Below are 13,805 nucleotides of genomic sequence, written 5' to 3'. Positions count from 1 at the left end.
GCTGACCCTCCCTAGGCACAGCTGCAGTCCAGTGACAGATGAAACAAATCCTTTCCAGATGGGTCCAGCACTATTGGTGGGTGTTGTCCCTGGTATCAATCAACGTGATACTGTGAACTTTCTTCCCTTCAGGATTCACCCACTGTAGAGTCTTGGCCCTGGTTCTTCATTACAGCCTGCAAAACCTGGCAGGCAAGTGACAAAAAAGCATGAGTGCAAAAGCAGATTCTGCTCATAGAGAAGATTTCTCATCTTTGAAAAACAAAGCCGTGTCTCATCTCAAATTTCATATCTTGTTTTGGCATGGTGGATGGTGAATAGATGTATGGCAGAAGTTGATTGTGAGTAGATTGGGCAGGGTGATGGCGGATTAGTGTGTCACTCAGCCTGGTTTGGATGGTAATGAATCCAGTGATTCTCTCAGTTAAATTTTTTAGCGTTTGTCCTTATATGATATTCAGTAGAGCAAGTATAGGTTGAAATTAAAGAAGCTTCCCATGTATGAGACCTATCTTCATGGTCCTGCACTTCCTTTTGAAAGACGTGGCTCTTAAAATGTAGCAGTCTTCTTAATCTTTGTGGAGGGAGTGAAATGCAAGCGTTGGTTTGTTAAGAAGCTCTCTATTTCCTGGCATGCTGCATTAAATAAGCCTTCAAAGCAGGTAACCAGAGTGAAAATAGAGAAGCAGGTGAAATTGAAGGCTGGGTTTCCAGGTCAGTGATACACACGATTTATAATAATTCAGTTTGTCCATTCCTGAAATCTCAGCTTTGTTCTTGTTTGCTAATTTGGGAGAATGCAGCATACTGTTTGGGAATAAAAAAAATAACACCAGAAATAATATTAAAAAAAAAAAGTTTAAGCTTTTTTTCTTCAGAAAAATCATTACCTGCTGCAGTTACAGGGTTAAACCAACCACTAAGAAAAGAAGAGTGAAAGCCAAGTCCTCTTTCATCTAGTCTCCTTGCCTGTGTCTCTGTAGTGAAACCTGGCTAAAATATCCTTGTTTCTGTCACTGCTGTAGCTACACTAGAGTGGAGGCAGTCTGTACTCTGGGCACCATGTTCTGTAAGTCTGGTTTTATCTCATGTAGCTGAGGTGGTACCTACATTAGCAAGGCTTGTCTGGAAAGTCTGCTTTTTGCCATTGCTGCCCTCAGAATTGAACCATTAGGAAGAAACACTAGGATGCTGTAAAAAGCCTGGCATAAAAAGTGTTGAAGTCGCTATCGTATCCTAATCCCAAGCATAAGAAACCTGAAAGTGCAATTTAGCTGGAAGGTACTAATATCAGTCTAACAAATAAGCTGAATGTATTGTTTTTTATCCCCTCTTTTTTCATTGGTTTACCTCTCTCAAAGTATATCCTCCAAGTACAGGACTAAGACAGACCCTGTTCTGCTTAATCTGCAACTTTGAGTTGCATTTTGGGAGTCCAAGCTGAAGGAGTTAACAGTTTTGTTCAATAAGATTACTTTCTTGCATTTAAAGGGAGGTGGTTACATTAGAAAACTTGGCAAACCAGACCATTGCTATAAGTACAGCGAAAGGGAACAATAGGAATTGGAAATCCTCCTGAAATGGATTGTAACTATTGTGCTTGAATAAAAGAGAAAACTCTGCTTCTTAATGACAACACAATCTCCGCTCCAGAGTCTGGTGGAAAAAATCTCTTGCACGTGATGTGAGTTTTTTATTTTTAAATAGAACTGTTTCTCATGTTCATTGCTTAGAAAATAAAGATATGTTATATATGTATGCATGTAAAATATATATAGGGAAAAATTGTTGTTGGGCTATGAAAAATGGTCCTGTGCTCTTGTTCAGGTTCTTCCCTATAAAGCTACAGGGTTCCTTCTGTGCTTTTGCTTGAGATTCTCCACAGGCTGTCTGATGGGGTGTCCACCCCTACCTATACCTACCTCAGAGTCATAGTTTAATGACATGACTATGTAGGATGAGAAAATGGCCCAATAACAAAAGTGCTCCTCATGCCTTCCTTCCCTCCCTTGCCTTCATTTAAAAATCTCTGATAGATGTCATAGATGATGACATGAGTTTTGTATGAGTTATAAAAAGATGTTTGGAGGAAATACAGAACTTTGTAGCTTGAGCGTGACACATTGGACACATCAGTTTGCCTAAAGGTGCCTGTAAGAAAATGTAGGTTTCATTCCTCAAATCTTTCGCATATTTTCTAGGAAGATCACAATTCCCATTGTGCAGAGGAGCTTATTTAAGTTACAAATGCTCACGTCTGTCTTCATTTTTAATTCCTTCTCTCTTGAGTAAATCTCTCAATCATGTCAGAATTTGATTTGCAATGAAATATAAAAGAGGAGGATTTAGATCTTAACTTTGTATACATTCAGTGAGCTAGCAATTTGAGGTATGAGAGTGCCTTGAAAGACACATTGAATACAGGGCCCCAAAACCACAAGAAAGAAAATTTCTGATTTGACTTTGTAGCAATTATGGATCATATATTGTGGGGCGAATCCTGCAAGTCCTTACTTATGCCTCAGCTAGGCAAAATGCCCATTATTCTCAAGTCATATGCCTGAAATATTACTGGGTAAGGCTGTGACATAAATTATTTTGGATTTTATATGCAATAAAGAGCTAGAAACTGGAGGTGGTGGCAGCAAGCAGAAAGCAATTTGCTACAGAGTCAACAAATACCACATCAACCACAGTGGTATGCACAGCTATTGGGTTTTGCTCCCACTTTTTTAAGTTTGAAAAAGTAAGCTTGTTTTGTACACTTTTTTACATGTTTGTCGTCTGCCAGGGAAACAGTTTTCTGGGCAAATTCCATAAAGCTTCAGGGAAAGCAGTAAAAAAGTCATAGTTATCAGCTAGAAGGCACTTGGCCAATTATTGTTTTCTGCCTAGTTACTTTTTTTTTTTTTTTTCATGTGAAACTTCTAAATTAAAACAGGTTAAATATACCACACTGCTCACTGACAGGTCAATGTCAAGTCTATTGTGGATGAAGTAAAACTGCAGAGCATTACAGACTTCACATATTGAGAGAATTACATGCTTTTCCCTGGGACATTTCCAACAAGCTTTTATCTAAATATAATATATGTTGGAGGCAAATTTGACATTGTTTCAGTAGCTGAAGGTTTTTACCCTTCATGTTAGCAGCCCTGCGTGCGATTTATGCTGAGGTACTCAGAGGCGATTTACCAGAGTTATTTGAATGTGGTTGGAGAATCTGCTTGCATTTCATATTATGAAACAGATCATCAGTTTTCAGCCATGAGGAAAGAAAAAAAATAGGCACATGCATGAGTCATTCTGCCTTTGTGCAGAATGATGCAGTGGTGTTTCAGACTGGCTCTAACTACGAGGCGCAGGTTTTAGGGCTTGAATCTAAAACCAAAGCAACACTGTTGTTAGGAGCAGAAAACTGCAAGAAATTAGACAAAGCATTGGAAATCCTGTGTGTCTGTGCAACCGAAACTTACATTTTCAATAGAAACCAGTAATTTGAGAAGCCAGGATCTGTCCTAGAGGTTTCAGTGCCATCTTTAGCAATGAAATAAAATCCCTGGCTACTTTTGAACATTAATTACTTGGTAGTCACCAAGTATTTTTGTCTTTAGTATGGAGTCATTTTCCCTTGTGGTTATTGGCTTGCGTATCACTTTTTGTACTTCATTCTTCTTGTGGATTGCTTGCACCTTTGTTTTTTAGAATCAAACTGTTAAAGGAATGAGTGTACCTACTCTTTTCTTACCTGTGAAAAAACTTAGATGTCAAAAACATCAAAAGGAAAGAAACCATAAAGAAGAATGTACAAAAACTGGACCTCTCTTTTCCTTCCCATACTTAACTGTTTTGTTATGCAAACAAAATAACAATCTCGCAGCCAGATCTGCGTTAACCCGTTTAAATAATCTAAAGGCTTTTCTCAGCTGAAACGAAATATTTGTTGTTAAAAAGCACATTGTTTTATCTTTTAGGTATTTTAGATTGAGCTTTAAAGTATGAGAACGGCTTCTAAAGGTATAGTGGGAAATTAAGGGTGCCAGATCTGGCAGAAAGAATGTTTTTCTGCTAACCCATTGAATAAGTGATTGCCCATCAGAAAAATAATAATCCGTGAGCTCTTTGGAGCTATGAAAAGTAAGAAAGGATAGCAGAAACACACGGTATTAAAATTATGTAAATGAGAAGGGAATACATTGAAAGGTGACCCAGTCTCTTTATTTTTCCCAGAGAACCATGTGGATATCTGGGTAATTTGCACACTCAGTATTATAGGCTGTGTAGCTCTGGAGAACGTGTGAGTGAAAACAGTGAAAATACTAGTGAGACAGAGATAAATTATGAGCAGAATGAGGAGGCATGTACCTTCTGCAAATGGAAGACTGTAGTGTGAAGTCCAGAAGGTGCCACTGTATAATCTAGTCTAACTTTCCATACCTAAGAGATAATGGAATTTCACCAAGTTGTGTCTATAATGAGCCAAAGAATTTTTTTTACTGAACTATAACTTCCAAAAAGGCATCCGTCTTAATGTGGAGATGTAAGAGATGGATGTTCCATCATTTCTTGTATATTTAGTCACCCTCACTGTTAAAAACACGTGCTTCATTTCCAGTTTTAATTTGTCTGGGTTTAATTTCCAGCCATTGGTTAATTTCATTTGCTTGTCTCTACTACGTTTAATGTGAAAAAAATGCTGCATGTCAAATTGAAAAATGTGTGAAAAATATGGGTGTTAATAACAGCATTCATGCACAACATTGGACTGAGAACTGTGGTGGTATGTCTGCATGTCTCCAGCATAATCCCCTGTTTTCACTCACTACATCTTTTTGAAACATGAGGATTTTGGACTGAAATTCTGCTCATTCCCTCATAAAAATGAATCTTCTTGAGCAGGTCTGAGCAGAATGCTGGCAGCTCTTATTGAATTATGGAGGAATGATTAGAAGAAACAGTTTTCCCCCCAACTGTCCCCCACCATTCACCACATTTTTAGATACGACTTGAACGAAATACAGCTGACATTTGACACGCAAAGCTTGACAGAGGCATAATCTTCTGGAAGCATGTGCATTTGTTATGTTTTTTTGAAGTGAAGATTGATCAGTTGTTTATGCCCGCATTTTGAAGTGTGCCTATCATAACACAAATTAAATGAACAATTAAAAAATTAAAACCATATGCAATCATAAATAAAATGGGACTGAATATCAACAGAGACATAAAGAGCACTCCCCAGTGTGTATTATAGCAAAGTCCATCCTCACCCCACCCATCGTTTCAGGAAGAGACTGGGTAAATAGAAAGGCTTTCTAAGAGTGCAGAAGGCCAACAAATGCAGCTTCTATAGACTGAGTCTGGCAGTGAAATTTGTCATCAAGAACATTTTACTGACATCCTCCATCTGCCATTAATTTGGAGATATACAAATCAATCAATGTCATTTCAACTGCTGTGGTGTTAGGTAATGAAGGGTGAATTAGGTCTTAGAAGCAGGTTACGTTGCAAGTGGAGGGTGCAACAGTTTGATACAGGATGAATGATCTCCTTTCTTGGGGGTGGACCACAGAGAAAATCAATCTGTAGTAGATGTAAAGGCTTCTCAGTAACAAATTTGTGTGGGAAGGAGCTCGCTGAATAGGTACAGTTGCATCTAATTGAGGTATGTGTTAGGAGGGCAGCACTATGAATGGAAGATGTTTTTGCAAGCAGGAGAATGGGTCGGCAGACTGACATTTGAGTGAATCATAGGGGAAAGAAGAGACAGATCTAGGCTTCCTGTTTAAGTAAAAAAAGCTACTCTTAAAGGCTTTTGTTCTGTTCAGAAATATTTCACCTATTTCTGACACCCTTGAGGTGGAGTCAAAGCTCAGATCCACAGCTCTTCTTTCTCCCTGCCTCCTCGAGACTCAAATAGTGTGATCTGCTTAAATTAGCCATTGCTTTTTTTCCTACCCCTCTGAAAAATGAAAAAAACAATTTAGATTCGTCAGGTTTAGCTTACAACCTCTCAAGGTCCCTCTGGATGGCATCCCTTCCCTCCAGCATGTCCACCACACCACACCACACAGCTTGGTATCATTGTCAAACTTTCTGAGGGTGCACTCGATCCCACTGTCCATGTCTCTGACAAAGATGTTAAACAACACTGGTCCCAATACCAAACCCTGTGGAACGCCACTCGTCACTGGTCTCCACTTGGTGCAGTAGACATGCTGGACGGAAGGGGTGTCATCCAGGGGGACCTTGAGAGCCTTGAGAGATGGGCCCATGCAGGCCTCTTGAAGTTCAACAAGGCCAAGTGCAAGGTCCTGCACGTGGGTTGGGGCACATGGCAGGGGAGTTGGAACTAGATGATCTTTAAGGTCCCTTCCAACCCAAACCATTCTGTGATTCCCTTGTCTTTATAACATGCCAACTGCAGGAAGCCCCTGAGCTTGATCAGGAAATTTCAGTCCTGTCATGATTCAGACAATAATAATAATATATTAGTACTAGGAAAGACAACGTTTGAACTGGTGTGTGGTTTCAAGTGGAAACCATTTGAAGCTGGATTGTACAAAATGGTTTCAGCCCCATAATCATCCAAGCTATTACCAAGTTTCCCAATCCAGCAGAGGTATTTTCCACTCTAGGCTGTAGAGTGCCCCACTTCAGTCTGAGGGTAATGTTTTTGCCTTACTCAAATAATCAGGAGGTTTGTTCTTGACTTCAGCAGGTGTGGGATTTCAGTCCTGGAGATATAAACCTGTCCTACCCACTCAACAGGGCAGAACATCTGTTGTTACTTGTTATCCCTACCTAGAGTGGTGGGAAATGTCCTCTCACATAGATGAGATGCTCAATCTCCTGTACTTGAGTAGTGCTGTGAGAGAGGTATGACAGACGCAGTACTAATATTTACCAGAAAAATTTATCAGTTATGCACAGAGGTTACTCTGCTTTTCCTCATGTCGGAAGCATTGAGAAGGTTACACGAGAAGCAGCCAAAACTCTTTTTTGTTTTGTTTTTTTTCTTTTAGTTGACTTTTAGACCAAGAGCGTGTCATCTTTGGTAACAAAGTGTAGGATGGTTTTTAAGTCATCTTTTCATCTGAATATTTAACAAGAGGTGTCACACATCAGAGGGCTTGGCACATCTCTTTGATATCATGCTGTGTTATGCTCTCATTTCCTAAGAGAGCTGGAACAGCTAACATTGGAGAGAGACTTGCCTGCAAAGACTTTGAACAGTTATGCAGAAAGTGACAAATAGATATAAGGTTAGTTTAGTTTGGTCGTGGGAAGTGTACGCATGCTGGGCAGCAAGACTGTTCTCCAGGGGTGGAGAAACAACACAGGCCAGAGTGGCTCATCAGATTTTCATCTGTCTGATATACAGAACTGAAATTTTGGAGTCATACTTTATATTATTTGTTTACTCTTGGTCTAAAGAATGTCAAAAGATGCAGGCAAGTGGAAGATAAGCTCTGGAGAGATCCCAAAATGGTTTTGCTTGTGACAGGTAGCTAGGGAGAGCTGTCACAGTGCGAGAGTGTCAGTCTTCCGACTCCCAGTGGAGGGTACATGAATTCATGCATCTGCCTGTGGTTCACTTTTTATGTGAGATTTGTTTGACACCCTAAGCAGCAGAAGAGGAGGAGACTACTTAGGTAATTGAGGAAAAGAGAGTGATGTGGAAGCTGATTAGGGTGAACGAACTCAGTGCAGGAGGATTGAGAGAATAGTGAGATGAACACTGAGCAGATTTTTTATGGGCAGAAATGGCATTTGTCTAACTTGCACCATCTTTCCTATGACTGAATTTCTCATGGAAAGTCAAAGGCAGTTACGGTGACTATGTTGAATTGTTTCATAAACAATCCTGTTGTCATTTTGCTCACAGTGTGGTCATTAGCCTGTTAATTAGCTTAGCCAACCTGAACCTGGATTTTCAGCCTACTCTGCTGTCAGTCTGTGGTGGCTAGTCAGGTCCGCTCCAGCAGAGCTTGTGTTTCTGAGGTAAGCAAAACAGCCTGTAGAAATACAATCTGGGAAGTAGTGTTAACATAACTGTAAAGCAAATATGATACAGATCTATAAAATACTTCTATTAGTTGTTGATATGACTATTTCCAGATTACTGAGAATCTTTCATGTATCTGTGCTGGTGAACAGAATTTAATACTTGAAGTGATCCTTATGGATGGAGCCCATATCTGGTGTACTTGCTCGCTATAAGAAACCACTGTGATATGCAGTGAGGCAGTGGATATACATAAAAAGGACATTGAGAGAGATTTTTAGCTTTCTTAATAGATGATCTATGTGATAAGTGTTCAAGGACAGGAAATACATATCTGCTTTCATTTAACTTATTTAATGGGTACAATTTTGTGGGAGTTTTTTGCTTAGGGTATTTTTTTCTTTCCTTTTTTAGTTTTCTGAGTAACTGGTGGTTTTCAAAAGGCATTTTAAAGAGGCTTTTAAAAGCAGTTTTTCTCCTTGCTCTGTAGGAGTGTTCTGTGTGGGTACAGAGAGCAGGATAAACTACTTCATCCTCCTGTGGTCTCACTGCGAAGAGAAATCCTGAGCCATAAGCACTGGGAATCAACTCAGTCATGACCGTAATACAGCTGCCACAGGCTTAGAGCAGCATGCCTTCTCCTGTGCCCTTAAATTTGGAGTTCAGGGCTAAAAATATCATAGGCTTCTTGCATCCAGAGTATTTTACTAACAAGTGGGCTTTCTGCAATCAGTTTGCTAATGCAGTATTATTCTAGAGAGAGTCTCCTTCCTCTGCCAAGTAAAGACCCCACTGGTTTATTATTGTATTCATATGCGTTCTGTTCTAGACCGCAATGAAATGTTGATCCTCCTTTATATTGCTTACAAATGACAGGAAATATTTTTACTTGCCTTCTCTGTATCACCTCTAGTGATTTTAGTTGGTCTCCTTCCTTTCTTCTTCTTTCCCCTACTGTGATCTTTCATGGCTGTGCTGCTCATGGTTTTCACCCTCTTTGAGAGGAGCTGTTTCTACAAAGAAAAGGTTGTGAGCTCTTGAAGTGGAGCATGAAAGCAGCAAATCAAATCCTTCAGTGCACTGAGGCCGAAAATACTGTTTTAGATCTGGCTAGTGTCTCAGCCATGTTGGGTTTTTAACTTCCATTTTTAATTTTTAAAGCAAAATTGGGATAATTGACTCTCTGCTAAACCTATACTTTCACCCCTTTTTCAGCAAAGGAAAAAAGTAGTACTAGAAAAAGGTTATGGGAGAGGTTTGGACCCAAAGAGTCTGAATCACGACTAAATAAAAATGTTTTAGTCACTTTTAATGTTAAAATAGCCCTTGAAATGCAAGATTTAACTGTGCTTGTTTTTCCTTGGTGCATGACTATACAGCTAACTTAAATGTCTGACTATGTAAGGAAGGGTGACTTCCTAAGCGTTATGTATCAGACCATTGCTGGAAGCAAAGTAAATGAATGTCCTGACTGGGTCTGGCACGTGCTAGCTTCCTATTTCACTTTCCCTGCACAAAAAGATAAGAGGGATACAGACCTTTCCCTTTATCTCACACAGTTATAATGCACCTTAACAAAGATTTGAATGTGCCACAGGATTATTAGGATTGTAATGTCTTGCTTTCCTTTTCAAGTAGAATGAAACTAAATGCAGTCATCTGTTGGGTTAGATGAACAAAATGGGTTCTCAGCTGTAGGCTTTCATCACAGCAGCGATCTTGTATGATTTGGCCTGGCAGGGCTCCAGGCTCACAAAAATTTTGCAGGTGTCAGATGTTTGGCACTCAGAACCGACCACTGAGAGCCATTGTCATACTTCTGTCTCCCTGCTTTCTAGTCTTTTGGTTTTAGAATACTGTCACCATTTTCCACGTGTGATATTTAGAGGATGCTAATGAAAAGCTGCTTGACTAGGTCCTATTTCAGTTACATGGGCTTGAGTGATAGTCTGCTCAAATGCTGCTGTGTGCGTTCTGGCAGGATCATGGTGCAGTCTAGCAGGATGTTTCCTCAGCTACAGAGCTGGGTTTTTATGCTCTTGGTATTTTCTAGGAGCAAACGGACAGTGTAGTGTGGCTAATGCCTTTACTGTGACTATTTTGTCAAGTTAATTTCTGAAATAGAAAACAAAACCAAGCTTTGAAAGTATACTTCTCAACTTCATAGCATATTTTCTAAACAGCATATGGGACAGCCACTGCAGCCATGCTTACTGTGCTCTGGTCAACTGCTTTTTGTAATTTCTTTAGTGACTGTCCTGTATGCTATAACCCCTTTGTTTTCCTGTCCCTAATGCTCTGTTGCAGGCTGTCCTACCAGAGAAATGATGACGATGATGAAGAAGCTGCCAGAGAACGTCGCCGACGGGCTCGACAGGAGAGGCTGCGGCAAAAGGAAGAAGGTGATCTATCAGGAGAAGTAACAGAGAAATCAGAAGTTAATGCCCAAAACAGGTAAACATCTGATCTTGTTTACTCACAAGTCAACAGTAATTTTTATTCAGAGTAGACCGATATCTTGAAGAGGTCTGTTTGCTACTTAAATTTTAAGCACCAGGTTTGACCTTCCTTGCTCTGAAGAGGACCCAACACTGGGAGGAGTGCCACTGGCTGTGTATACACAGGGGGGTGGAAACATCACTGAAGCTGGACTTGAGGCCATGATGTGACCAATTCCCAGGGTGTCGTTAGGGCTTTCTATGGGATAACTCAGCTGGGGCTCATGGAGGGAAATACCTCTGCATTCTACTGTCAGATGCCATCAGGCATGACTTCATCTGGCCTCACAAACCTCCACATTTTTTGTTCTGCTTAAAGGGGCCATAGTGTCATGGGGCCAAGGCACATGGGATTGGTGGGCACCTAAACCCCAAGTTACAGCTGAAACATGCCTGCAAGGTGCTGGGTGTGAGTGTTAGACCTCGGCCCTTGTCTGGCATTTTCAGGGTCATACAGCTATAAGCAGCAGGAAAGCTTATGGAATGAGGTGCCACTTGTCAAAAGCTGAGTGAGCAAAGCTGGCCTTCCAATCTGTCCATCATTTATTCACTTTCACCTAGTCACAAATAATATATTGATTTCTATTAGCCATAACACTATGGATAGAAGAGACCAGAAATAAACATTGTGGTATCAAGCTAATGGGATAATGAGCACAAGTAGCATTTTATTAAAGACGAGGAGAATGGATATAGATAGGAAAACAGCAACTTGTCTGATTGTAGATTATAACCTTTTGCCACAGTAGAAGGGAAAAACAAGCTAGAAGGGAAGAAATCTGCACACAGGAGAATTAAAGAGCTGAATTTTGAAGGAGTCAAAAAAGTTCCATGGACTGAGAGTGAGATCCAGTTCTGATACATACAGGTGTTGAACAGCATGTCTTAAACTAGCTGCTGTGCTCACTCTGATTTGTAACAGATTATTGTCCCTGTGCAGACAATCACAACGTCACTGCACCCTTAATTTATAGGCTATCCCATTATGGACTATATCTGTGGATGTTGCTGCTGAGCAGGAGTAGATTCTTGTTCCTAGAGAAGTTCACTGATGTCAGAAAGTATCTTCCTTGTCTAGCACCTTCAAAGATCTTGCCTGGTGGGAAGACTGTGCATAAGACATGTACACTTTGGGCCAAGCTGAAGGGCACCTGAAAGGAAAGCAAGGTGTTCCAAGTAGTCTGCTGCAGTGTTCAGAGGGGCAAGGATGAATTTTCAGGGTTCATATTTCAGCTGCTGCAAGTGTCAGAGACTGTTCTAGTGCCTACTGAGGTCAGTAAGACTCCTGGGGACTTCAGCGGCTATTGGAGCTGTCCTGGAAGGGAACCTTTCCAGGCTCTGACGTTGTGAAATGCCACATTCCTATACATGTAGAAATGCCAAAATTAATCCCTAGAACTATTTTGCTAAATTTTGAAGTATGTAGACTCTTGTGTTTTCAAACCATGGAATGATGTTACAGCAAGATTTTTTCTAGAAAGAGCTACGTGTGTACATTGTTAGAAAGGTTATTTTTTTTTTTAAATGCAAAATTGTTGTTTTTATGTAGTGTGGCAGAAGAGGAAACCAAGCGTACTACAACCACAGGGGGAACAGATGATGAAGCTGCATTGTTGGAGAGACTGGCAAGACGGGAGGAGAGACGCCAAAAACGTCTACAGGAAGCCCTGGAACGTCAAAAGGAGTTTGACCCCACGATCACAGATGGGAGCTTGTCACTGCCCAGTAGGAGAGAAGTAAACAATGTGGAAGAAAACGAGACCACGGGGAAAGAGGAAAAGGCTGAAACACGCCGAGGACGCTATGAGATGGAGGAAACAGAAACAGTTACCAAATCATACCAAAGGAACAACTGGAGGCAAGATGGGGAAGAAGAGGAAAAAAAAGAAGAAAAAGACAAGGAGGAGGTACATGAGGAAAAACCAAAGGAGGTCCCTGTAGAGGAAAATCAGGTAGATGTGATAGCAGAAAAATCCACAGATAAAGAAGAGGTAGCAGAAACAAAAAATCTAGCTATAAATGCAGAAAATGATACAAATGCTGTGCCGGAAGGGGAGCAGAGTATATCTGATGCTGTAGACAAAGAGAAGCTTAGGGAGGAGGAAAAGGCTGAGGAAGAAAGAAAAAAAGCAGAAGAAAGGGAGAAACTTGAGGCAGAAGAGAGGGAAAGGTTAAAAGCAGAGGAAGAAAAGAAAGCAGCTGAGGAAAAACAGAGAGCAGAGGAAGAGAAAAGGGCAGCTGAGGAAAGAGAGCGGGCTAAGGCAGAAGAGGAGAAGAGGGCAGCTGAGGAAAGAGAGCGGGCTAAAGCAGAAGAGGAGAAGAGGGCAGCTGAGGAAAGAGCAAGGGCTAAAGCAGAAGAGGAGAAGAGGGCAGCTGAGGAAAGAGCAAGGGCTAAGGCAGAAGAGGAAAAGAGGGCAGCTGAAGAAAAGGCTAAGCTAGAAGCAGAGAAATTAAAGGAAAAGCAAAAGATGGAAGAAAAGAAAAGAGAAGATAAACAGGTAAAAGAGAAGCAAGTACAAGAGGAAAAACCTCAAGCAGCTTTCCTAAGAAAACAGGTACAGTAAACATTCTGCACCAAAATAAGACACCTGTGGTTTATGAGAAATGTAATGCAAGAAAAAAATTTGAATTGGAATTTCCTCACAGATCTATTCCTGCACTGAAATGACTAATACTCATGCTCTCTCTCTTGTTCTCTCTTTAAAAAAAAACCCTCCTTACTTCTGATTACCAATAATACTATGCACAATATGCCTGACCTCACTCCACCATTCAAAGAAAATCCTGCATGTTCAGACCTCTGCATGTTTTTTTGATGCCTTTTTTTCTCAGCTGTAAGCTGGCCTAATGCAGTAATACATGAGGTGGAGACAGACACATCTTGGCAAAAAATATTATGAGCACCTGGCAAACTGTGTGAGGAATGTGTGTGTTAAATGCAATCACAAGAGAAGGCTCTCTGTTAGGTCACGTGAGCATGATGCCATGCAAGGAGGAAAGGCCCAGCTGGGGGAGTAATGGGAGCATTTGGAGAGGGTGGTGGGAGCACAACTGCACGTGGAGATGTGGGCACAGCAGCATATGATGGAGATGTGGCTGCGCACAGGATTGGTACATGAACACAATGTGGAGAAACAAAATTGCAAATGGATGTGATGTTTTAATATTAAAAAAAATTATTAAAAACCCAAAAACAAAGGGGGAAGAAAAAGAGGCTAAAGTGGAAGCTAAAAAGGAAAAGTTACCAGATGAGAAGCTTCGACCTACTCCCAAAAAAGATCAGGTAACTTGTAAACCAT

The 13,805-nt window shown here is 40.7% G+C and overlaps 1 protein-coding gene across 1 annotated transcript in view; it reads left to right on the top strand.

The window, feature by feature from the left end:
- The window catches only part of CALD1 (caldesmon 1), a gene marked incomplete at its 3' end in the record, with an annotated part of 102,207 nt that overhangs the window by 78,211 nt on the left and 10,191 nt on the right, over positions 1-13,805 (top strand). Inside the window, exons 3-4 of the mRNA XM_010075409.1 lie at positions 10,316-10,462; positions 12,056-12,458. Of these exons, the coding sequence (XP_010073711.1) occupies positions 10,316-10,462; positions 12,056-12,458 (550 nt within the window). The remainder of the gene's footprint in view (positions 1-10,315; positions 10,463-12,055; positions 12,459-13,805) is intronic.

This window comes from Pterocles gutturalis, unplaced genomic scaffold (assembly GCF_000699245.1).
Source record: "Pterocles gutturalis isolate BGI_N339 unplaced genomic scaffold, ASM69924v1 scaffold22857, whole genome shotgun sequence".
Classification (NCBI taxonomy): domain Eukaryota; kingdom Metazoa; phylum Chordata; class Aves; order Pterocliformes; family Pteroclidae; genus Pterocles; species Pterocles gutturalis.
The sequence above is the reverse complement of the archived record's forward strand: the minus strand, read 5'-3'. Positions and strand labels throughout refer to the sequence as shown.